Source organism: Mirounga leonina, unplaced genomic scaffold (genome assembly GCF_011800145.1).
Source record: "Mirounga leonina isolate KUSES-001 unplaced genomic scaffold, KU_Mleo_1.0 Mir_200, whole genome shotgun sequence".
Taxonomy (NCBI): domain Eukaryota; kingdom Metazoa; phylum Chordata; class Mammalia; order Carnivora; family Phocidae; genus Mirounga; species Mirounga leonina.
In genome coordinates this window covers 5943178-5970250 of record NW_023270503.1, presented here as the reverse complement: position 1 = coordinate 5970250, position 27073 = coordinate 5943178, and the positions used below count along the sequence as shown (strand labels likewise).

At 41.8% G+C, this 27073-nt stretch overlaps 1 protein-coding gene across 2 annotated transcripts in view; it reads right to left on the bottom strand.

Moving 5' to 3' along the window:
- The window catches only part of NF1 (neurofibromin 1), a 289204-nt gene extending 272793 nt beyond the window's left edge, over positions 1 to 16411 (bottom strand). For both annotated transcript variants that reach the window (XM_035027762.1, XM_035027763.1), the window contains exon 1: positions 16173 to 16411. In XM_035027762.1, coding sequence (XP_034883653.1) covers positions 16173 to 16232 — 60 coding nt within the window. In that variant the 5' untranslated portion in view covers positions 16233 to 16411. The remainder of the gene's footprint in view (positions 1 to 16172) is intronic.
- Positions 16412 to 27073: the final 10662 nt, after the last annotated feature.

The following is a 27073-nucleotide window of genomic DNA, read 5'->3' as shown; positions in this document are numbered from 1 at the left end:
ATAAATTAATGTGTCTGTACCAGTTGTTCCTCTGCTGCCCTCTCCTACAGCTCAATATTGATAAGGACATTTAAGAAAGAACATATACTATATCTAATAGACAATTTGATAGAGGAGTATAAAAACAAGCTAAAAGTTCAGAGTAACTAAATATTTTAAAGGAAAAAAATGTTAAAACATTTAACAGCTTTTGAAAATATATTAAGATGAAGAGGAGAAAGGACAAGAACCACTGGTTAGAATACATAGTATAATAGCAGGAGGAGATAAAAGCATAACTATTCAATTCAATTGTACCTCTAATTGTTCTACCAGAAAACAAAATGATCTTCACATTTGAAAAAGAGCACTGTTGAGAGCCATCAGAACTCTTAAAGCATAAAGACCCCACACACCTGTTTTATCTAAATTCAAGTCTACCTAACTAACCCAAGAGTACACATGAAAATTTAGAAACGTGATAAGGGAAACACTGTCAGTGAACTTTGAGAACTCATGAAAAATAGAAAGGTGCCAGACTGGGAACGAGAAAATGTTGCCTCAATTGTCAAAACAACAGAGGTGGGTAAAGGTGAAAATATGACTTCAGGACTATGGACTGAATTTAACGTCAAAAACCAGATAATTCTAAAACTGATTATTATGCAGATGACTTTTAAGCCCTTATAGAAGGAAGCATCATTTACTAACAAGAAAGAAATTTTACTTGTATTAAGTTTACAAAGTACCTTCACATATATTATCTCATCTCATCTCATATTTTTCATTCACACAGCCCTGTGAAATAGGGGAGTAACCTTATGTCCCCTCCACAATCCATGCTCCCTTCAAAAGATTAGGAATGTAGGGTTCAGACAGCTTGACTTGCCCAGCTTAACTCATTTCTCAGAAAGTTAGAACTCAAATTCAAGTGTTCTGATTCCTAATTGAGTACTGTTTTTATATCACAAGCTCTTAAAGTCAATATAAGAATAAGTCAGGCTGAAATAATAACTATGGTTGCTTCAAAATGGAGAAGTACTGAGCAAGAAATGAGTAGGAGTATGGATGAAAAAAACTGAGTAGAAGCTGGGTAATGGGCACATGGAGATTCATTTACAATCATCTTTCTACTTTTGTGTATGTTTGAAACTTTTCATAATAAAACTTTAAAAAAAAACACACACACACAAATGGGTGCCTGGGTGGCTCAGTTGGTTAAATGTCTGCCTTCGGCCAAGATCACAATCCCAGGGTCCTGGGATCAAGTCATGCATCAGGCTCCCTGCACAGCGGGGAGTCTGCTTCTCCCTCTCCCTCTGCCCCCTTCCCACTGCTCGTGCATGTGTGTGCTCTCGCTCAAATAAATAAAATCTTAAAAAAATAAAATAAAGCACACTTGCACACATATGCCAATTAATATTTGCTGATGGGTTTACTACACTAATCAAATGAATACCAAAAATATAGTCTACCTGATGCTCAGCCTTTTTTAAGGCATTTATTATTTTTTTTTTTAAGATTCTATTTATTTATTTGACAGAGAGACAGTGAGAGAGGGAACACAGGCAGGGGGAGTGGGAGGGGGAGAAGCAGGCTCCCCGCTGAGCAGGGAGCCCGATGCGGGGCTCGATCCCAGGATCTTGGGATCATGACCTGAGCCGAAGGCAGACGCCCAACGACTGAGCCACCCAGGCGCCCCTTATTATTATTTTTTAAAGATTTTATTTATTTATTAGAGAGAGTAGAAGCAGGGGGAGTGGCAGGCAGAGGAAGAGGGAGAAGCAGGCTCTTTGCAGGGAGCCTGATGTGGGGTTCAAATCCAGGACCCTGAGATCATGACCTGAACTGAAAGCAGACGCTTAACCGACTAAGCCACCCAGGTGCCCCTACTTTTTTAAACATCACAAAACACCCTCATATACAAGAATACTGAGAAAAAGGATGAAAAATGTTATGCCTGAGTACTGACGACCATTGTACCATTTATGACAACATGAATGGACCTAAAAGGGTATTAAGCAAAGTGAAGTAAGTCAGACTGAGAAAAACAAATACTGTATGATTCCACTTACATGTGGAATCTAAAAAACAAAACAAGGGGCGCCTGGGTGGCTCAGTCATTGGGCGTCTGCCTTTGGCTCAGGTCATAATCCCAGGGTTCTGGGATCGAGCCCCACATCGGGCTCCCTGCTCTGCGGGAAGCCTGCTTCTCCCTCTCCCACTCCCCCTGCTTGTGTTCCCTCTCTCGCTGTGTCTCTCTCTGTCAAATAAATAAATAAATAAAATCTTTAAAAATAAATAAATAAAATTTTTAAAAAATAAAATAAAAAACAAATTAACAAACAAAACAGAAACAGAGAATGAACTGGTGATTGCCAGAGGGGAGTGGAGTAAGAGGATGGGTAAAATAGGTGAAGGGGATTGAAAGGTACATACTTCTAGTTACAAAATAAGTCATGGGGATATAAAGTACAGCATAGGGAATATAGTCAATAATACTGAAATAACTATGTATGATGACAGATGATAACTAGACTTATGGTGATCACTTCATAATGTACGTAAATGTCAAATAAGTATGTTATACATCTGAAACTAATATAATATCGTATGTCAACTATACCTAAATTTAAAAAAATAACCTTGTCACAGTCACCTACAACTTTCTAGATATTTTCCCCCATCATCAAAACAATTTGGCTCCCAGCTCAGTCACTCCTCTATCTCAAATCCATCACCATCCAGTATCATCTAGGTTTGTGTTACCTGATAAAATATAGGACTTCCAATTAAATTTGAATTTCAAATAAACATGAATAATTCTTTTTAGTATAAGTATGTCCCATCAATATTTGGGACATACTTATACTAAATTTATCCATTATTTATCTGAAATTCACATTTCTTTTTTAAAGATTTTATTATTTATTTATTTTAGCAGGGGCGGGCACCTGGGTGGCTCAGTTGGTTAAGCAACCAACTCGATTTCAGCTCAGGTCATGATCTCAGGGTTGTGAGATCAAGCCCCGCATTGGGCTCTGCACTGAGCATGGAGCCTGCTTAGGATTCTCTCTCTCTCTCTAGAGAGAGTGCATGTGCAAGTGGGAGCAGGGAGGGGGCAGAGGGAAAGAGCGAGCCAGAGAATCTTAAGCAGGATCCACGCTGAGCATGGAGCCGAACACGGGGCTGGATCTGACCACCCTGAGATCACAAACTGAGCCAAAACCAAGAGTTGGACACTTAACAGCCTGAACTACCCAGGTGCCCCTGAAATTCACATTTAACTAGACATCCTATTTGCTAAATCTGGCAACTCTAATCTAGGTGACTTCAATATCAAGGTGGACCACCTATCCAACATCTGATCTTTAACCTTCCTTGATCTTAATTTTAGTGACTATGACCATAACAAAGATAATGGTCTCCAAATTCAGCTGAGTCCTTAATAATGTCCTGTATTGCTAAGTGTCCTTAAATTGCACCCATTCTCGGGGTAGACGAACCATGAGAGACGATGGACTCTGAAAAACAAACTGAGGGTTCTAGAGGGGAGGGGAGTGGGAGGATGGGTTAGCCTGGTGGTGGGTATTGAGGAGGGCACATTCTGCATGGAGCACTGGGTGTTATGCACAAACAATGAATCATGGAACACTTCATCTAAAACTAATGATGTAATGTATGGGGATTAACAGAAGAATAAAAAATAAAAATAAAAGTAAAAAAAAAACTGCACCCATTCTCATTGACTCCAACAACTATGATAAACCCATTCTTTCCTTCTCTACCATCTCAGTCTCTAATTCCACTACCTGAATTTAAGATCCCTATTTTCTTCTACCTCCTGTGGTACCTCATAAAATCATTTCCCTTTATTATATTCTTCAATCTCCCTCATGTAAGGATAAGGCATTAGATGAAATATTTGCCCAAAGCCTTCAAAAGAGAGTTTAAACATTTTTGTATAGCATACAAGACCCTACAAGATTGATAATACAGTTCAGGCTTTATTTTCCCTGACAAGCTCTCCCTGACTGCCCAGTCTAAATTTGCTCCTCAGGGGTGCCTGGCTGGCTCAGTGGGTACAGCATCTGACTCCTGATCTCAGGGTTGTGAGTTCAGGCCCCACATTGGGGCATTGAACCTATTTAACTAACTAACTAACTAACTAACTAACTAACTAAATAAATAAATAAATAAATAAATAAATAGTAAAGTAAATTAAGTGCTCTTCTTACACGCACCCATTATACACTATGCATCTATCAAAATATTTACCATAATTTTCTTATTGTCTTTCTTCCTTATCAGACTTTAGGTACCTTGAGAGCAAGAGCCGTATCTTGTCTTTATAACCCCAGCATTTACCACAATGCTCAGCATGTATCACAAAAACACTTAAATGTTTACTGATATGACAGATGAGGCTCAATTTGAGTATTTAATAACTACTATTTTAACTAATGGAATGGATTACCTTGAGATGTAGTATCTCTGGTCACCCAGAGGGCAAAATAAGATTACATACCATAGTATTATTTGTAACAGATAAGAAAAGATAAAGGATTTAACCTAATGTCTTCAATGAGACTGGCTAAACTTTGTACAGTGCAACCACATAACCATCCTTGAAAACTCTAAAATCAATAGACCCATCAAGGAGATTGCGCTTGTACTCAGGTCATGGTCCCCCTATCACCTAGATAGCTGAAGGTACCGTAACAAGCCCTTATATTTTAATCTTATATTCATTTCATTCAAATCCTACTTCTATGTTAACCTTACACTGCTAGAAACTGAGATTATAACTTTGTACACTAATATATTCTAATCATATTTTATAAAGTAATATTTCCTTTGTTACTGGTTGTTTTTCTGATTATAAACATGTTCGATATAGAAAATTCTAAAATATTTTTAAAAATTTAAATTACTTAAAATTTTTAAATACTGTAAAAGAGGGCGCCCGGGTGGCTCAGATGGTTAAGCGTCTGCCTTCGGCTCAGGTCATGATCCCAGTACCCTGGGATCGAGTCCCGCATCGGGCTCCCTGCTCCTTGGGAGCCTGCTTCTCCCTCTGCCTCTCTCTCTCTCTCTCTCTCTCATGAATAAATAAAATCTTTAAAAAAAAAAAATACTGTAAAAGAAAATGTAATCAAATGGGCAAATGTTCACATTATGTTGGTATGTTAAAAGAGCAGATTATAGGGCGCCTGGGTGGCTCAGTCGGTTAAGCATCTGCCTTCACTCAGGTCATGATCCCTCGAGTCCTGCATCAGGCTCCCTGCTTAGTGGGGAGTCTGCTTCTCCCTCTACCCCCCGCCCCTGCTCGTGATCTCTCTCTCTCTAATAAATAAAATCTTTTAAAAAAAAAAGGGAGATTATAAAACAATGTATCTCATTCAATTCCAACAACCTAACAACAGTAGCTAACATTTATTGAGCTCCTTCCATGTGCAAGAACCCATGCAACATGCTTTACACATATTTCCTAATTTAAATCTCACAACCATCTCTGAAAATTAGATACTTTTACTGACTATTTTACAAGTGAAGAAACTGAAGCTTGAAGAAGTAAACTGGCCACGGGCTAGGAAACAGTGGCAAAGCAGAGCCCAAGAATTCAAACCCAGACAGTCTGATTTCAGAATCAGCACACTTAATTATATACTAAAATTTTAACTGTGGTTCTCTCTGCAGTGTGGTATTATAAATGACTTTTATTCATTTTGTCTGTGTGTGATTTACTGAATTTCAACAATGAACATGAATTACTACTGTATTTTTTTTTTAAATAAATGTCCAAATAGAGGTTGGACAATCATCTGCCAAGGCTACTGCAGAAGTGGATTTAAATAATCTCAGATTCCCTCTAACTAAGGATCTGTGACTAATCAATTAGTGACCGGAATGATTTTTTTCAGAGGACTGGCTCTAAAATATAAAACAAAAATCTATCCGTTTTAAGAATTATAAAAGTTTTAGACTGTCAGATCCTATTTCTCCTGTTTTACAGATAATGAAACAACTCAGAATTTAGATTTACATATCACAAGGTAGTTGAGTCAAGGCAGAAACCAAAGCACAGGTCTTCATTGATCTTTGTTGCCAACATTTGACCAAAACAAAACCTCCTACTTCCATTCTCTACTTGCAAATTCAGTTATAAGAGGCCAAAACTGAAACATAACAGGAAATACAAATGCTCCCCCCCCCCCCACTTCAGTCCATTACCCAAAAGGAAGACCTGCCTGGAGTATAAAAAAAACATTTTCCCAGCCCTGAGCTGAGATGGATGGTGAAAAGATATTCCAAAAGTCAGGATGAATGGTTTGGGGGGGAGTGGGGGAGGAGCGCAGGACTGAAAACATATATAACAAGTAAAAAAAGAAAAAAAAAAAAAAAACAGGAATACCCAAAAATCCAATAGGCTAAAGCACTCAAATACTACCAAAGTTTAAAGAGTTGGCTCAAATTTAATCAAATCCTAAATGGAATGTTCTTAGAGTATGAAAACCAATTTTATGAAACTGGACAGTAAAACGCCAAGATAAAAAATGAAATAAATACATAGTCTCACATTTATAATTGTACATTCCTGTTGGTATTCTAACAAACTCTATTCTCTCACCTTCTTATTCAACTCTCTTCACCTAAAAATCTGCAATGAATATAATGCAATGTTATAAAACTAAAATAAAAGGGGAACAATTTTGGGGTGCCTGAGTGACTCAGTCCGTTAAGCATCTGACTTTTGATCTTGGCACAGGTCATGATCTCAGGGTTGTGAGATCGACCCCCCCCCCCCCAGTCAGGCTCAGTACTCAGGGCGGAGTCTGCTTGTCCCTCTCCCTCTGCTTCTCCCCCACTCCATGCTCTCCATGTGCACACTATCTCTCTCTCTCTCTCTCTCTCTCACACAGATAATTAAAATCTAAAAAAAAGGGGGGGGGAACAATTTTACAACTTCTCCTAACAGCCAAAGAAGCTTTGATAAGGTGAAAAGAATGATAAATAATGAAATCAAAGATATAATGTTTAAAATGTATGTCTAGTTATGTCTATTTCTAACACATGACCAGATGTGTTAAAAGATTTCTAGATACACTCACATGAACATAAAAGGCAAAATGTTAACAACTCAACTTTGAGTGAAGAAACAATAATACATTTCTCACTTTACATATTTGTGCTATCTGTTCAAAAAATTTAGATCTTTTTTTGTAAAGCTTTATTGAAAAGTTACTGCTCTAAGGATTAACACCCACACTCTAGTTTAAACTCAATTAATTACATGTCATATGATTGTGGACAAGTTGCTCTGCATCTCTAGTTTCATTTTTCCTCATGCAAAGTAATAGTAATACCAAACTATATAATAATGTAATAATAATCAAACTATAAAGAAGGGATAGAAAAAATACTGCACATGATGATAATCACAGTAATACATTTTTATGACTTTACAGCTTCCTTTCATGTAAGATTCACACCTAAGACACTAAACAAGCCCAAGATATGAGTAGGCAGGTATTATCCCCATTTTATAGAAGAAAACATAAAAAACTGAAGTTCAGAGAAGTGACTGGTCCAAAGCCACCCTGAAAGCTATAAAAAAAAGGTTTTGTTTTTGTTTTTTTTACCACCTAGTTTACTGTCATCACAAATTTGAGGTGGTTGTTTTCTCATGCCCAAATTACTATGAAGACTACCCAAGGAAAGCTGTCAACAAGTAAAGTGAAAAGGGTCACTTGAGATTCTTATGCGTGGTAATTACCCACAAGGTCACTACCTTTATACATAGTATAAAACTATGATTAAAAATAAGTTAGGTAAGGGGCGCCTGGGTGGCTCAGTTGTTGGTCGTCTGCCTTCGGCTCAGGTCATGGTCCCAGGGTCCTAGGATCGAGCCAGGCATCGGGCTCCCTGTTGCGCAGGAGGCCTGCTTCTCCCTCTCCCACTCCCCCTGCTTGTGTTCCCTCTCTCGCTGTGTCTCTGTCAAATAAATAAATAAAATCTTTAAAAAAATAAAATAAAATAAGTTAGGTAAAAAACCTTTAAAATATATTCCTAAAAGTCCTGCTATTTGCTCAATTAATTTCATGCCTCTGACACTAGATATACCACCCTGCTTGGGGGATGTGAAGTGAAGGGGGAAAGGATTTCATCAGGAAAAGTTAAGTAAGTTCTCTGAAATGCAATAGGATAAGACACTCAAAGCTACAAAATATGAATAGGGGCAGGCAACAGCTTGTAGACTGTAGTGGCAACCTTAAGCCAAACCAAAAGAGAGCCTACCTGTGGTTTAAAGAAAATATGCAATCCGGGAGTTTGCACCTCAAGTTATTGCTACTGCAAAGTAATCAGTGCCATTTATAGTAAAAAACATGTAAAGGTTTAGAGAATAATTCCAATTCTTCATCATAATAGGATGGGATTCCATATTAGCTTGGGGCTTTCTTGTCTCAACAGTTCTTTTGATGATAAAGTCAACGGCTCTAAAGCCACTCTCAGAGAACTAAAGAAGGTAACTCTACATCACTGGCACTGGACATCTGAAGTGGTCAGAGAGGCAGTCTACTGTGCGTACCTTAAGAGACTTTAATGAGGGCACTACCAATTCCAGTTATTCATATTCTACAATGTTAAAATTTTCTTCAGCACAACCTCTCAGAGTGCTGTTTACTGAAGGTTCTGACAGTATGATACAGAATTTTACAGATTGCTGAAACTTAAAATTAGTCACTACAATGTTAAACACCTTAACTTTTCTATTCTTCAAGGTCAAAACAAACTTTGTCTCATCTTTCCCTCTCCACCCGCAAGAAAATGGGGTATTCTAAAAGATCTCAGATAAAATAAGCCAATGCTTTTATAAATACAAGTCAATCCTCTGCAAAGAAAGAGCTTAAGATGCCCATATTCTGCTTCAGTATTGATTCTAAGCCTTTTAACAGTTTAAGCTAACCTCCCCACAAACCTCCCCTTCTACATCTATGGAATATTCTCCTCCTTAAACGTCCTTAAAAAAAAAAAAAAGCCTTCTTATACCTCCTGTCCCTTGTCTGATACACACACATAACTCCCAATGAAGAACAGACTGAAGCTGAAGGAACACATCTACAAAATACATGTTCTTAATTAATATACTGCTCACCTTTAAAAGCATGTTGTTAAAATGCAACAATACAGAATCTATAAAGAACCCCAAAATACGAAATTTGAAGACTAAAACAAAAATGCCCCATAGCAGTCTCAGTAATCCAAAGAAAAAAGATGTAAAAGTAAGGCACTACCGTATTGTAATAGATCACTAACCTTTCCTATAAGCACAAAATTCTTCATGCTAAACACATCAAAAAATAATAATAAAATAAAAGAAGAAGAGGAAGCAGATTTAAGAACCTAATTTCCTATTGTTCAAAATGTCACATATAGGAATAGTTAAAATCAGGGGTGCCTGGGTGGCTCAGTTGTTTAAGTGTCTGCCTTTGGTTCAGATCATGACCCCAGCGTCCTGGGAGTCTGCCTCTCCCTCTGTCTCTCCCCCCAGCTTGTGCTCATGCGCACTCTCTCTCTCAAATAAATAAAATCTTAAAAAAAAAAATCTCTTAAAAAAATAAAATAAAATATAACAATATTGCTGGCCGAATTCACACAATACCTTATGACACTTTTATATTAAACGTCCCAAACTTGAGGAGCCATATAATACATTTGCTATAAATTAGATGATAAAGCAAGAAAAATCAACTACAGACATCCATGATATGTTACATAAGGTTGCACTCAGTACCCTAAGTATTTATCAATGAATGCTACAGTGATGCATGTGTATCAGTCAAGGTACATTTCGGGGGAATATGCAGAGACCAGTCAATCTCCCTTATTTAGTGAAAACACAAAAGTCAATAAGCTGTAAAGAAAATGTGTAAATCTCACATTTACATACTTTCAGATTTTTCAAAGCGCTTTGCATTCATGATCCTATCAGACTACTGCAAAAAATTTCCTTATATAGAAACTTACCACTAAAAGCAAGTGACAAATCCAAGACCACCAGATCTGAAACTTGATTCATAAAACATGTTAGCTCTGTGGGAAGAAATATAAATATGTGCAAGTTCCTCAAAGCTATCACTTAAAAAAAAAAAACTATTCGTGATTAAAATATCATTTAACTTGTAAGACCTAGGCTATTACAAACACTAGATTAAAATTCAGTTATTTCCATTTAAAAGTCAAAATCACCACTCCTTTTAGCCAATCAATCTTTCAACCAGGAATCATATACAAAACATTCCATCAATGACACACTATATGCTCATAACTATGCAGGGCCCTGGGGTGACTATATGACAATTCTACCAGAGGTTTCTTGCTTTTTAGAAAGTTTACACTCTATTTAACAAAAAGAGAAAAGCAAATACTAAGCTATGTTCAATCAACCCTCCTGAGGGGAGAAACCCCAGGTGACAAGCACACCAAGAAGTGAGACTGCAGTGAGTTTAATCTGAAAAGACTTCATGGGGAAAATGAAGCTTGAAGCTTGAGGTGCACATTGATGGATAGGAATTTTAAAAGCACAGAGGACGAGAAAGCATTCAGGCAGGGGCTGGCATCAACAAAGGCTGAGAGGCAGGAATAAGCATGATATATACAGAAGAGACTGAGCCAACCTGTCTGGGACATAGGTGCATGCTGAGGCATAATGAGAAACAGTTTGGTAAATTAAGTGGAGTCAGCTCCCAATGGACTGTTATGGCATGGGGAGATGCTATTAAAATATTAAAATCATCGAATATTTAAACTAGATAGAGAACCTTAGAGATTTTCTAGTTAATTCTTTTCTGACAGATGAGGAAAATCTAGATCCACAGAGATCTAATAATGGCTAGCATAAGGACAGAGGTAGTAAATAGCAGAAAACTCAGACCCCATTTAGGAACCCCAGTTCAGTGATACGCAGTACGGTACGACAGAGAAAGCAAATCCTTCCAAGGATCGATGAGCACATCAATATATAAGGATCTGCAAGCACACATACAAGTCAGTACTGTTTTCTTAGGAATTCCAGTAGACTGGTTTCCAGAGGTAATAGAATACCACAGCGGCACTACGGTTGAGAAAAACCAGTGTTTGCCAGAAGGAATCACTTTCAAGAAAGCAGCAATCCACAAGGAAAGCAGAGGCAGAAGCTAGTTTTCAGCTATAAAGGAAATGGGTGGATAAACAGTAGGGGCAGCAGGTATCTGGCAACAAAAAGAAAAAAAAAATGATCCACTGAGAGAAAGCTACAGGACCAAGTAAATGTTTGAGAAAAGAAATCTTAGTAAGCTTGAAGGCAAAAAGGAAGGCAGTCACATAAAGAAAAGTTAAATCAGATGCTACATAAGGTAAGGGGAGTGAGGGAGCATAGAGAATTGAGGACCAGTGGTAAGAAATTTTTTAAAAATATGAGTTCCAGGGATGCCTGGGTGGCTCAGTAGGTTAAGCATCTGCCTTCGGCTCAGGTCATGATCCTGGGGTCCTGGATCAAACCCCACATCGGCTTCCTGGTCAGCAGGGAGCCTGCTTCTCCCTCTCTCTCTGCCCCTGACCCCACCACTCATGCTCGCTCACTCTCTCTTGTTCTCAAATAAAATCTTAAAAAAAATAATTAAAAGTGAGTTCCAGAATAAAGAATAAGCATTTTTTCCTCACCATAAAATACCCCTCGCCAAAAGAGTATTCATTTTCAACTACTTTTAAGGCCTTATAAAAATGGCAGACAAGGCTTTAAGAACAAGGCTAGGCTAGGAGATTTTTTTTTTTTTTTTTTTAAGATTTTATTTATTTGACAGAGAGAGAAACAGCGAGAGAGGGGACACAAGCAGGGGGAGTGGGAGAGGGAGAAGCAGGCTTCCCACCGAGCAGGGAGCCCAATGTGGGGCTCTATACCAGGACCCTAGGCCCATGACCTGAGCCGAAGGCAGACGCTTAACCACTGAGCCACCCAGCACCCCTAGATTTTTTTTTTAATCCAAAACAGCTTCAAAGTTTTACAAATCTATTTAGCCAATTAACATGTGGTTTATAACCTCAAAGACACTTGCCAATCATTTTTAAGATTTATTTATTTATGAGAGCATGTGCACACACATGAGGCAGGTGGAGGGGCAGAGGGAGAGGGAGATAGAATCCTCAAGCAGGGGCGCCTGGGTGGCTCAGTTGGTTAAGCGACTGCCTTCGGCTCAGGTCATGATCCTGGAGTCCCGGGATCGAGTCCCGCATCGGGCTCCCTGCTCAGCAGGGAGTCTGCTTCTCCCTCTGACCCTCCACCCTCTCATGCTCTATCTCATTCTCTCTCTCAAATAAATAAATAAAATCTTTAAAATTAAAAAAAAAAAAGAATCCTCAAGCAGACTCCCCACTTGAGTGTGGAGCTGGATGTGGGGCTTGATCCCAGGACCCTGAGATCATGACCTAAGCCAAAATCAAGAGTCCGAGCTTAACCGACTAAGCCACCCAGGCGCCCCTTGCCAATCATTTTATACCATGTGTGTTTTATACCACATATTCAAAGGGCATTCCAATTAGCATTCAATTTATAATAACTAATATGCAATGATTTCATATCAAAAATCAGAGTTTATTCTCTAATATGCTCTTAAAAATGGGAGGGAGTGTTAAATACTGTTTTTACTTGACCAGATACGGAAACTATAAATGCTTAAATGAATATATTTATGACAAATCATTTGGGGAATACCTTTTTTTCCAATTTCTTTAAAAAAAAAAAAGGAAAAAATCTACAAATAACCACAATTTTCTTACATGCCCTTTCAGAAACAAAGTCCTACTGGGGTGCCTGGGTGGCTCATTCAGTTGAGCATCCGACTCTTGATTTTGGCTCAGGTCATGATCTCAGGGTCATGAGATCAAGCCCCGCATCTGGCTCCACACTCAGCAGGCAGTCAGCTTGAGATTCTCTCCCTCTCCCTCTGCCCCTTCCCCAGCTCTCACTTCCTCTCTCTCTATCAAATAAATGAATCTTAAGGAAAAAAAAAAAAAGAGAGAAACAAAGTCCTACAGAACAGGTGGGGCACACAGAGCTAGGTGGGGCATGTAACAAGATTTTCTATAATTTGTTAAGTAACCTAATAAGCCACAATTTACAGCTACACACCTAAAATTTGCCAATTTCAAACTTACTATTCAGTACCGTAAAGGCAGGTCACAGAGAAGCAGAAGATATAACTGATACATTCATTCACCTTTCTGGCCTTCCATCTTTGCAACTGCCATTTCCCTAATCAAAGAGGTAACTACATTTAAAATTGGTAAGAATCATTCAACTTAGGCCATAAATATTACGTTTAGGTGCAATACTAGCATATTACAGCAATTTCATTTACCACTTGGAAACAAGGACTTAAGCTCAAAACATCAAGATGGAACACTACCACTTCTTTTAACAGTCTACCGCATCAAGTTGCCAAGCAATACCCATCAGAGTACAAAACGTTATCAGCAATGGCTAGCAGTGCTTTTCTGCTTTAATCACCTTAAATGTTAGAAGGCCAACAAAAACATCAATTCAATCATAAACAGAGTTGCTACCTTTAGACTTGCACATGCTCTCTGGCTCAATATACACACGTCTTAGCTCTAATAAAAAGCAGCCTGAATCCCTCCGGACCCAGTGAAACAAAATATAGACAATATATCCAAAACTTAAAACTTTTAGAAAGAGCTGAAACATTTAAGACTCTTATACAAATACCTCTCACTACATGTAGAGCTTTCCTTCCCCTCAATAAAAATGTAAACTCTTCTCTCAACTATACTTAACGGGTTATTAAAACAAATCCTACGAGATACTTTTCAGAAAAAGTATTCCTGATTGTGCAGCATTCGATACTTTTCATACTGAGGCTCTTGTTATTATCTGCTATGTGACCTTGGAAAGTCATTTAATATATCTGTGCCTCAGTTGTCTCACTTTCCAACCTCAAGGTAAACTCTAATCTGAATTAAACATTTATTACTTCTGTAGTAAGTTAAGGTATACAAAGAAGTACCTTATATTAAACACTGAAAACCCTTATACTTTTGTATCATAATCAGTGGGCTTTAACCTTGTAAGAGAAAAATGTGAGGAATAATTTGCCCTATGTATCTTTCTCTTAATTACAACATAAGGAATATATTTTTTAAAAAATGCTTCCGTTTAAAACTCTTATGTTCTTAATTTTTAACAGATGGTGGCAAGTTTGATCCCACAATATTCATAACAAGGCAAACAACAAAGCCTAAGGTCCTTTAATGCTGGAGACCTAAAAGAAGGAAATATTTACTTGCATTACTGGGCATATAATCAAAATCATCCTTATTTTAAAATTTAGAAAACTATCTTTTTCTTATGTAGCAGATAAGCCTAGAGATCAACAGGCAAGAAGAAATAAAGTTTAAAAACTGGGAAAAAATTATTTAAAAAAAAAATTGGAGAACAATGATGGTGTGAATCCTTCAAATTCCTGCATCCAGATTATGCTGTCCACAAGGCTCAGCTTTGGGGTTCTTCCATGTGCTTTTTAAATCCTTTTTCAAGATTACACAGAGAAAGTCTTTTCTCTCAAGTTTTTAATCTAATGCTCTATCAATAACAACCCAAATAAATGCAGTAACATTTTACTCCCTCAGATAGATTAGTAGTACACTTGGTTTAGATGCTTTTTGGTCTGGAAGGAGAAGAATGGGTGAGACAACTCCTGCAAGCCCCTGACAGCTTTGTAATTCTATTTTATCTCTGTAGTTTCTTCTCAATCCTGCTCTCTATTCCCAAATATCTTTCAGGTAGGTCAGAAACACTATGAGTCCTGTAAGGAAATGTTTGTGGATCCAATAAAAGTGGAGCCCCCCTCCCCACTCCATTCAGCTCCCATGATCACTTTTATGATTGTATCCAGTAAACAAAATAGATTGATTCGATCTTAAACAGTTCCCTCATCACAGGAAGCCCAGGTAGAACACACCTGCAAAAAGCATCCCTTTACACCATCCCCAACTACCTACAGCAACACAAAGTTAAACTAATTCCCACTGACAAAAGGCTTCGTGTGCATTCATTCTGATCAGCCCCAGGATTCAGTGTGTGAAGCTCAGGGAATAAAAAGGCACCTCCCCAAGCTATGAAACTTTTTTTTTCCACCCCAAATATTCTCAATGAAAGTTCTCTTGTCAACCAAGAGGTGAGAGTTAAAAACAACAAAATACTAGCAGAATTATGGGCTCCAGGACCACATCCCAGCTGTCCTTGCTCTCTGTTGTCAGGGACTCAGATGCAGTTTCCCACTTTTCCTTTCATCCTTCTCCCCTTACTCCCCAAGATTCTCACTCAAGAAAGCAAAATTCACATTCTCAGACGCTGGCAAAATAAAGGGCGAAACTGCAATTACCAAGGAAGAAAAAAGGGAAAGATATTTCAGAAGCATAAGGGAACGAGAACCATGGTTTCTACTACAACGGCAATGTAAATGTCAGTCTTGTCTCATCAGGATATGGGGGGGGGGGACGCCCATGTGGGGTACCAAAAAGATGTGCAGTGTGTGTGTGCACTTGGAGCTCTCGGGGCAGGCAGAGACAAGGGAGCAGAAAGTAAGAAAACCTGTGCTTTCCCTGCTTGCTTCTACTCTTCCCCGTCCAAGAGAGGAAGCTGAAGAAACTGGGGGAGGGGCGGGATGTTATCGTTCTCCTACTGGGGGTACACAAGACAAGCCTGGGGGTTCCTTCAGTTACCCCCAGTTCAGAGGTCCACTGAGGTAAGGGGAAACCCCTAAAGGTTACCCACTTCCGTTCAAAAAAAAAAAGTAAGGGGGGATAATTAAATCCAGATGGAGAGCCCCTGAAAGCGCCCCCAGGTCACTCATCCTCATTAGCAAGCGGAAGGGCTGGGATAAAGGGGATGGAGGGTCCGAGGGGTGGTCAGGGAAAAGGCCCCACCCCCCGACTTAGGAGGGAAGGGGAGCCAGAGCTACCAGCCGTCCCCTCCTTCCCCGCACCTCCCCCTAGGCCACCCCCTCTGGTTCCCCCCTTCCTTTCCTCCCGAGCCCGAGGCAGCCGCGGGGGAGGCGGCTGCTCCTTCCTCCCCTCACCCACTCCGCCCCCACCCCCACTTCGCTCCCACCTCCCGCCCGCCACGGGCCCGTTACCTGCTCGTCGAAGCGGCTGACCACGGCCTGGACCCATTCCACCGGCCTGTGCGCGGCCATGTCCTCCCCGCGGCCGGGGGGCGGCGGAGGGACGGGCCGGCCGGCGCCCAGGGCCGGGAAGAGGGCGGGGAGCGGGGGCCGAGGTGAGGGCAGAGGCGAGGAGAGGGTCTGAGGAGTGCAGGCTCCGAACGTTCCCACGGGGGTGGGGATGGGGGGCCTGCGCCGAGCCGGGAGGGGGACAGGGGAAGGGGGCGTTGGCGAGGAGGCAGGGGGAAGGGGGGCGGGGGAGGGGGACCCGGGGAGGGGAGGGGGCCTCTTGGTCGCTCTCCCCACTAGCGCCGTCTCCCCACAGCCATCACAGTCCGAGACGCCGCCATGACACCCCACCGGAAGTGGGATCCTTTCCACGGCCCGGGGAGAGGGAGAGCGAGCGAGCTAGAGACTGAGAGCGCGGCTGGGAAAGGGGAGGGGGAAGCGAGAGGAAAGGGGGCCTGCCGCGCATGCGCCCGCGCCGGCCGGTTTCATTAATGAAAAAGCGAGTCCTCCTGGAGGTGACGTCACCTAACTCCTCCGGGCCCGAAGGCGTGCGTCCCTCTTCGCCGCCGGGCTCACCTACACTCTGGTTCTGGGTTCAGCCGGCGAGAGTCCGAGCTGACCCGGGAGCATCCGCTCGCATCCCCACCGCCACAAGAGGCTCCCCCTCCCCCGCCGGCCTCCGGGTTTGGATTGCTCCCCAGGTTGGAAGTTAGGGCGCCCTAGGGCTAGCGTTTCTCCCTGCGCGATCTCTGCCTCTTATCTGGGGAGGCTGTGCACAGTCCCTCTCTGCCTTAAGCTCTCACAAAAAATAAAGCACACAACCTCAGGTTTCCAGGTCCTTCGTAGCTAGTAAAAACTGGGGAGAAACGGGGAAAAGTAAGGCCAAGGGAGATTCAATGATTTTTTTTTTTTTAACGGTCTCTTAAATCCCAGTGCTAGACCCGATGGCAGTCAAAGTGCTCAGACTCCGGAGTGCAGTCCGGACTTCCTCTGCTGAACTGATAGGCACCCAAGTTAGTAAAACTTTTGCACAATTGATAATTGATTGAAGTTGCACCATCCTCAATAATCCCCTAAGGGCTTCCCATACATCATCTATTCAACATTCATCATCTCATTTAAATCTTTCAATGAGCCTTTCCAATAGGTATTACCCTCATCTAACTGATGAGGCTGAGTCACAGGAGGTTCTGAGATTTGCCTAAAGCAGAGTTGGTAGGTAGTCAGGATGCAAAGCCAGGAGGTTTGACTCCAAAGACAATAAAGATAGGCTGTGGCTCTCCAGAAACAAAGGCGTTCCCCATGCCCCTAAAACCACAGTTGAAATGATTTCAAGTGAAATGGGTCACGAAATTGGTTTTCCAGGAAGAGGATTACATCCAAAACTATGATCTATACTGGACATGAACTTTGGAACGAGCTATTTTTAAGTTTATCTTCCTCAATACACTTTACTTAGGATACTCTTAAAATGAGTTTACACATAGGGCGCCTGGGTGGCTCAGTTGGTTAAGCGACTGCCTTCGGCTCAGGTCATGGTCCCGGAGTCCTGGGATCGAGTCCCACATCGGGCTCCCGGCTCAGCGGGGAGCCTGCTTCTCCCTCTGACCCTCTCCCCTCTCATGCTGTTTCTCTCTCAATTAAATAAATAAATAAAAAATCTTAATAAAAAAAAATGGGGGCACCTGGGTGGCTCAGTTGGTTAAGCAACTGCCTTCGGCTCGGGTCATGATCCTGGAGTCCCGAGATCGAGTCCCGCATCGGGCTCCCTGCCCGGCGGGGAGTCTGCTTCTCCCTCTGACCCTCCCCCCTCTCATGTGCTCTCTCTCTGTCTCTCTCTCTCAAATAAATAAATAAAATCTTTAAAAAAAAAAATGAGTTTACACATTCTGAGCACACACTAATTAGCCAGTTAGGCCACATGGAATGATACTAATTGGGTGACAAGGCAGAGCAAAACTAGTATTTTACATTTACCACAAAAAAATCCTCTAAGCCAGTATCCCATGCACAGAGAGAGATATCCATGAGAGACGTTTCCAATCTTTGCTGATTGGTGATTGTCCAAAATACATATTAAATTTATATTTCATTCCACCAGAACAAGAGGATGGGGTCTAGGCTGTTCTGTAGTCCATTCTTTAAGGATGCAACATGAATACCAACTAGTTTCTTTTAGATGATGTCAGAAATGATGGTGACAATGTTGAAGAAAAGGATAAATATTAAATGAATATCCATCTATGCCTTTCCCAACTAACACCTCTGAAAAAGCTCTCACTCATACCTCCAGAGAGTATCCCAATGCCTCTACTTCACTGCTAAACCTCCAGACCCACAATCTTCCTTTCCTTTTCTCATGCTTCCTCTGAAAGTTCCTAATTACTTTCTTGTTGCCATGGCTCTTTGTCTGTCTATTCCCCTCATCTTAGCTAGCCTGGATGCAAATGTCCAAACCCTCAGCTCCCTTGGCTCCACTGGCATTCCATTCCTGAGGTCCCTTTGTGCTTTTCTTTCCTCTCTCTGGTTCCCCATTCCCCATTCCTCTGTAACTCTAGGGTGAGAACATTCAAACTTAAAGCCTTGGCCCTCTGCTCTTCTTGCTTTACTCAGGATCCAGCCAGCATTAATTCACTAATTCATCCTAATCTGCACTTCCTGTCCTGTTGCCCCCCACTGACTGCAAAGCATCTCATAACACTGAGAGTGTTAACACTAGACTCACTCCAACTTCCTCTCCAATTAAACTCATTGAATTATGCTGAACTAATACTGAGCACCAAACACCTATTATATATACTATGCACTGTGTCAAGCAGTGCATAGTACAGTAGGAATTCTAAAAAATGCCAAAGAGGGTAATGCAGAGACACTGTAGTGAACTAAAGAGCACATCCCCCGGCCCCACCCAGTTAAAGGGGCAGCTGTCACTCAGCTTGAGTTAGTTACCACCTTGGAATATTGACAGTGTTGCTAGATCTTCTGGTTACTCAATAGAAGCTGGAAATCTGAACTTACATATAAACTCTTCCAGTTTTTACATAGTGGCAGCCAATTCACATTTTTTAAAACTTTGTGCAGCCAAACAAAATATGTTTGCTATCTGAATTTAGCCCATGGAGCACCGGTTTGACTAGCTCTGGTCTAGTGGAAAGACATGGCTTCAGAGGAGAACAGAATTAGATCATGTCCTAACATCCCAGTTCTGCACTGTCCAACACAAGAGAGTTCAGGGGAAATACTAGCATTTGCTATAGTTTTAAATGTCTCGTGCTTGTCAAGTATATTAAATAAAAAATAGTAAAATTAATGACAATAAAATGCATCGCTCTCTGTTGTACTCTGTTTCTTGGTCACACAGCAGTCTCTGCCAATTTTGTCTCCCAGTGTCTTCTTCTGGAGCATTCCCTCCACTCTACCCATGCCCCACACCTCCAGGATCCCAAGGAGGGCCAGGCACCTCAGAACTAAGGTACCCACTTCCCTAGCTGCTGGGAGCATTAGTGGCCCACAGCTTTCCTCTGAGTCCCTTTCCAGAAATTGCCCTGAGCAAGAGAGCTACCTCATGCCAGGTCACACCAGTCTCAGGAGAAACTGCACAAATGGCTGGAAGATTGCAGGTCTCAGGTTGGCACCATCCTAAAGCACTCCAGAGCCCTCATAAGGGATCAGCTCCCAGGGGGTCAGGAAGAGGATTTAGCTGTGACTGCATTTAGTTCAACTTCTCTTTCTGCTCTGTCCTACTCCCTTAGTTCTTCACAGTGTGGTTCCCAAGGGTATTACCTAATAAATTTCCTGCTTGCATATCTCCATTTTGGAGTTGGTTTTCCAGAGAATCTGAACTAAACCAATTAGTCCCATGAGTGTGGTCTGATCCAGTGGAGCTGAATCATCCACTGGCCAGGTGGCAGTAAGGCCCCAGGTGAAGCCCTTGATAGGCCCTGGCATGCTGTAGCTCTACAACTGTGAAAGCTGTCAGCAGGGGGGATGGAATGGGATGGAATGCACAGGTAGATGTAATCTATCAGGCCCTTTTTTATATATGGGAAAAACAGAAATTTAAGAACTATAAGATTGGACAGCTATTGATGGAATAAGGCAGTGAAAATTTGAGGCTGGTTAATCACCAATTAAAGGCTAAGGCTAGAGTGCCTCCTTAGGAATATATAAATGGGGGAAGGGAAGAAAACGCTGAGGATCAGGCCCAGAATTTAATCATAAGAATAGTAGCACTCCAAACAGGTTGAATTCTCAGCCCTGGCAAGTCTTCCATGTCAAGATCAGTGCCATGGTTAGAAAGAAGTGGGATCCTGACACTTTGGGGCATCTGGGTTGATATACTTAAAAACCTTAAAACCCTACATCACCCTGAACACTCTGGGTTTATAGAAGTGCCCCACTCCCCCCTGCTTGAAAATGTGAAAGTGTCTACCTTACAAGGCAACTTACATCCTCCTTAGGATCTACCTGGCCCTTTCTTCCTGTCTACCAGACCAATAATTGAAATCAAGTCACAAAATAACCCCACTGTGCAGATGCTGGACCTGCCAAAGAAGGGGAGAGGCACTACACTGAAGGAGCTAAAAGAGGTTGCTAACATGTATATACCTCTGAAGCCAGGAGCCTAGGTACAGGATTGGGTCCCCAGGTACTAAATTGGGGAGGGAGGATGGAAGAGGAGAACACAATGCTAGACAAAGCAGAGTTTATTGGTATGAGCATGTCCCTGTACTACGGTATTTACATCCTAGCAAGCCCACAGGAGATAATGCTAACAGGTCACTAGGAGGTTTCCAGGAAGCTTAGAGAAAGCAATGGCCCACACTAGGTAAAACAGAAAGGCCAGAGCCATCATAGCTGGGAATAGAAGAAGGGAGAAAAAGACTCAGAGAAGTAGGCATGCTAGAGTGGACATACCATGCACATCCCACCAGCTGACAAGCAATAAGGAGTGTGCTAGTAGAAGAGACATCAGCATCACTGAACAGCTCAGTGGTGGCTCCCCTCAAGACCAGGGGTAATGGCAGGCAATCCTGTTACAGAGCTAGGCTCCATGACAGCAGTAGGCTTGATAGGATCTTGAAGAAATAGAGCCCAGGAGGCAGGACTTAACCAACAAAAGCAAGATTAAGCCCCATTGTCAGGAGTGGTCCGATTAGAGAGGCAGCCTAGGGGACATGACCCGCAGAGAGTTACGGAGATAGTCAATAGAACACCATGTACCGAGAGGAAATGGACATGGGCGGCCAGCAGGGTTCAATGTGTACACCTTTTAAAACTCAAGGATAGATGAAGAGGAGGCTGAGGGAACCTGTCCTAATGAAAAACCACAGTCCCTTGCCTGGTTTCTGGACCTTAGCCAGTTTTCAGACCCAGAACCTGATGACTAAAGAAGACTGTGTTCCCAGCAAGAATACAGAAAAATGAGTCCTCTGGTCCTCCCTGAATGTATAATTAGAAAAAACATACTTGGTAATTGGCAAAAGCCTCTCATTTGTCCCTTGGCCTGTGGGATAAGTGCTGTCATAGTGGAGAATGCCAAGTGAAAACTTCTGAAACTGCCCCCCCCACCCCGCCGCCATGAGCCAAGACTCTAAATTTTTTGAAATTTGTATCCCCTAGGAGAATACAGAGATAAGAGTGTGTGTCCAGAGTGGCCACAGTGGTAGGGGTGAGACTATGCATGAGCCTAACAGTGTGGGCCCCTACTCACCAAGGTTGATCTAGCCACTGATGCCACCAAGTGTCCCACCCGCAGCAACAGCAACCAAAACTAAGTCTCTAATAGGACACCATCCCTCAGGAAACCAACCAGCCTGTTGATGCCAAAATGACGTCTTCTACCCTAGAAGGAACAATAATTTGTCTGGACTGGAATAGACACATTCTGGGTATGGGTTTGCTCTTCCTGCCTACAGAATTTTGTTGTTGTTTTTAGCCAGCACCACTGTCTAAGGACCTACACAGAATGTTTGATCCACTGACACAGGATCCTCTGTAACATAGCACTGGACCAAAGAAACCTCCTTAAAGTGAAACAGGTGTGCAGTGGGCCCATGACCATGAAATCTATTGGTCCTATGATATACCATGCTAGCCAGGAACTGCTGGCCCAGTGGGGTGATGGAATGGCCATTTGAAGGTACAACTGAGGCCCAGCTTAGAGAGGATGGAGCACCATCCTCCAGGACAAAGAATGCACCCTAATCAGTGACAATTATTTGGTACTGTGTCCCCAAAAGGTAGAATTCATGGATCTGTGAGCTGAAAGGTGGAAGGAGTGGCCCTGGTTAACATTATCCCGTGACCCACTAGGAGAATTTGTGTTTCCCATCTCCACAACTCTGGACCCTGCAGGTCTAGAGGTCCTGGTTCCCAAAGGGGAACACTATCAACAGGGAATACAGCAATAATCCCACTAAACTTTGAACTATGGCTGCCTCCCAGTCACTTTGGGCTGCTCTTACTAAGACCAGCAGGCAAGGAAAGGGGTCACCATCTCATCAGGGATAATTGATCCTGATCGTCAAGAAGAGGCAGAGCTATTACACAAAGGAAGCACAGAAGAGTATGCTTGGGGATCCATGGGGGCATCTCTTGATTCTCCCCTGTTCAATTATGATGGTAAATGGACAAGTGCTGCAGCCACATCTGAAAAGGGCATGTGATGAGGGGCTCAGAGATGCTAGCTTAGGGTCAGGGGAATCTACAAAAGGTAGAGAAGGAAGATGATCAATGGAGGGCTATAATCCTACTAATCTTATTCGTGTATGTTTCCCCAGGTTAAGGGACAACCAGAATCTTGTAAGAACTGTTCCCAGAGCTTTTTGTATGAAGAAAGTGGATCTGAGCAGTCCAAAGGTAGGATAAAAGTGGCCACCATGGTGATCACTTCAGGCCGCAAGTCCTCATTTCCCATCCTCCCTCTGCTGCTGGGAGTGTTAATAGCTGATGGCTCTCCGAGACCCTCTTCAGAAATTGCCATCAGTTTGAAGGGACCCACCTCACCCAAGGTCATACCTGCTCCCCAAGAGAGCCCACTTCCAGTCTAGGAGACCACCCCCCACTTCTGTAGGTCTCTAAGGCTTGGCCTTTTACCTCAAGATGGGACTATTCTGAAGGGCCTTCTCAGCTCTGAAGCGCTTTGTGGGATTGGCTGAAGCCTTTTGTTGAAACTGTGCCTTAGTTTGACTTCTTCTAGCCGAACCTGAGTTCTTATTCCTGCCCAAGTGTTAATCCTGAAAGCACTTCACAATGAACTTCGTGGGCACAACTCTCCATCTCGAGTCAGTTTTCACCTAGGACATCCGGGTTCAAATGACAGCATCAACTCTTACTACCTAGTGACCTTGGCAATTCAATTCCCTGCTATAAGCCTCACTTTCCACATCTATTAAGTGGGACAATAATAGAAATATCTGGCTGTCCTGATGGTTAAACGACATAACGCTTGCAAGGGGCTTGGAGAAGCGCCTGGCATCCAGTAGGTGTTTCCCAGCTGGGGAGAGGAACAGCCGAAAAGCTGGATTAGAAAATATTCAGTGTGACTTCTGAAAGAAAAAAAGAACAGCAATGGAAAGAGAGGGGAGTTTGCATCTGTTAGAGAAGGTTCAGGGAGCACTCTGGTGGACAGAGATACAGCACACACCACCATCTTTCTTTCTTTCCTTTCTCCCCCAATTTTGTTCTGAGGGAACAATGTGACCACTTTAAAAAAATCAACAAGGGGCGCCTGGGTGGCTCAGTCAGGTAAGCGTCTGCCTTTGGCTCTGGTCATGATCCCAGAGTCCTGGGATCCAGCCCCGCATCTGGCTCCCCGCTCATTAAGGAGTCTGCTTCTCCCTTTCCCTCTGCCCCTCTCCCCTGCTTGTGCTCTTTTTCCCTCTCTCTGTCTCTCTCTCAAATAAATAAATAAATAAATAAAATCTTAAAGAAAACAAAACAAAACTATTGTTTTCCTGATTTAAAAAAGAGAGAGGGGGCGCCTGGGTGGCTCAGTTGGTTGGGCAACTGCCTTCGGCTCAGGTCGTGTCCCGGAGTCCTGGAATCGAGTCCCACATCGGGCTCGGCCTGCTTCTCCCCCTGACCCTCTCCCCACTAATGCTGTTTCTCTCTCTCTCCCTCTCTCTCAAATAAATAAATAAATCTTTAAAAAAAGAGAGGGGGGGGACTCAGTTGGCATGCATGAAGCTTTTGTCATTTGCTTTTCATTCTTCTGTCTCCCCACTGAGAACACAGATTCAAGATGAAACAGCCATTTTGCAAAAGATAAAAGCTAAAGGCGGCCCAGGGATCCCTGCCCTGAACTGCCGGGAGTTCGGGCTCCATTAGGTAAAGGAAGGCGCCATCTTGTTCCACATGCCCTTATAGGTATATCAGTTCCGCGCGGCTGAATGCAACCCTAACTAAGAGTAGTGGAGAGTAAGAAATGGAAAGAGGGCGGGGCCTAAGCAGCTGCCCGGTGGAGACCTAGAGGAGTGAAAGGACAGGTGACTTTCCCAAGTGTGACTGAGTTGTAAGTGGCATAGTGTCCATAGGAATTACCTTCATTTTTAATTGCTAGGTTCTTTCTTTGAATGCAGTATCACCCCCAAACTGGGCCACATGAGGCCTAAGACAGATTTGGGTTATTTATCGTTAAATGTGTCTGTCACTGGGGCACCTGGGTGGCTCAGTGGGTTAAGCCTCTGCCTTCCACTCAGGTCATGATCCTGGAGTCCCTGGATCGAGTCCCACATCGGGCTTCCTGCTCGGTGGGGAGTCTGCTTCTCCCTCTGACCCTCCCCTTTCTCATGTGCTCTCTCTCATTCTCTCTCTCTCAAATAAATAAATAAAATCTTTAAAAAAAAAAAAGTCTGTCATTTAAGTAGTAGTATCATTAGCACTATTATAATGAGATACTGAAATAGGAACACATGTAATAGGTGGGGGGAGAATGAGAGATGGAAATGGACTCTATCATGCCTTCACTCTTTTTATCTGACCCTGAAATAGTTTGTCTATCCTTTAAAGCCCACTTTTAGCCAGATAGAAAAAGACAAACACTGCATGATATCACTTACATGTGAGGGGAAAAAAAAAAAATCCCAAAACAAAAAACTCAAACTCAGAAATAGAGAATAGATGGTAGTTGCCAGGGGTTGGATGGGGGTGTGGGGAGATGTTGGTCAAAGGATACAAACTCAGTTTTAGGATGAAAGAGTTCTGGGAATCTAATGTACAGCGTGGTGACTGTAGTTAATAATACTGTATTGTATACTTGAAATTTGCTGAAAGAGATCTTATGCATTCTCACCAAAAAGAAAAAAAAAAGTAACTGTGAGGTAATGGATGTGTTAATCAACTTGATTGCAGTAATCATTCCACTATATATATATCTATCAAATCACCACACTGTATACTTAAAATATATTTCAGTTTCATTTGTCAATGAATTTATAATTTGTCAATTATACCTGAATAAAGTTGGGGTGGAGGAAACCTATCATATCCTCCCATGGCTGATCTTGCCCTGGCCACACCAGTCCTTGTGCCCCTGACCTTTAAAGCATTCTTAATGGGGCACTTGGCTGGCTCAGTCAGAAGAACATGCAACTCTTGATCTCGGGGTCATAACTTCGAGCCCTACACTGGGTGCAGCGATTACTAAAAAAAATAAATAAATAAACTTTTTTTAAAAATAGCACTCATGGTCATCTTGTCTTCATCTCAGGTGTGCTAGGTTTCTAACTCCTAGCAATACCAAGCCACTGGGGAACTGTAATAAATTTGTTTGCATGATTAATCAAAGACGAGCAGCTGGAAACAATTACTGGCTAATTGTTATCAACTGCCTAGGTAACAAATGCTACTTCTTACTATGAGGACTCATCCTACATGAGTGTTCTGGTTTAGTCATTAAAAGGTGAATTATAAGCAGCTGAGAAAAATGTTTTTCCTTCAGTCTTCGGTGATATAGGTAGTCTCCCAAGCTTTGGTTTCAGAGAATTCTGTTTCTATTATTCTTTTCTTCATTCATTCATGAATGTCTCTTCAGCTAAGTGTTACACAGGACTTGTAAGAGAAGATTCAATCCTTGTACTGAAGAAGTGTAGTTATGAAAGATAAAACAGGTCTCTAAATAACTATCATAGGTGACAAAACAATGAAAACTTCTCAAGAAGTGCTTTTCAAGAAGTCAGGCACTATGCTATGCACTTATATGCAATATCATTTTTAAAGTTCATACAAACATAGGAGGTGGATATTACTAGCCCCATATTACACGGTACATATAACAGAGGCCCAAAAAGATTTAGTAATATGTCAGGTCACCCAGCTAGTACATGATGAGGCTGATCGTTAAATTCAGTTCTGTCTGCAGTCCACCCCACCCTTTTAACCAGCATCCAGCGTTGTCCAAAGGTTTCCTGGAACACTCATCTCTCCAAATGTTTCATGGCTAGATGAATTTGAGAAATGCTGTGCATGGTAGCTCCTTATTGGCAATTCACTGTGTGATTTTGCATTATAATGTAATAGTTCAGACCAGTGGTACCCAAAACTTTTTGGAAAAACATTCCTTTCAGTAAAAAAATCTAAGCACCCATGCCCGGTACAGGTTTATTTATTTACTTAAAACTTCTAGGCATATTCTAAGCTACTCTTAGTTTTCTTTAATAATATATTACTTTTTGTTCTTGCTAAAATGTCTAATACTCGCAATATTATTAATGGTATTTATTATAAAAATATAAAATATTAATATTGCTTATAATAATATTTTTACTAAGAGCATTGTGATTGGACTTGTTTTGTTATTTTCCAGCATCTTGATTTATTGATCTTTCTAAAATTCTGGCTCTAAAGTTGAGTTTATTTTGTTC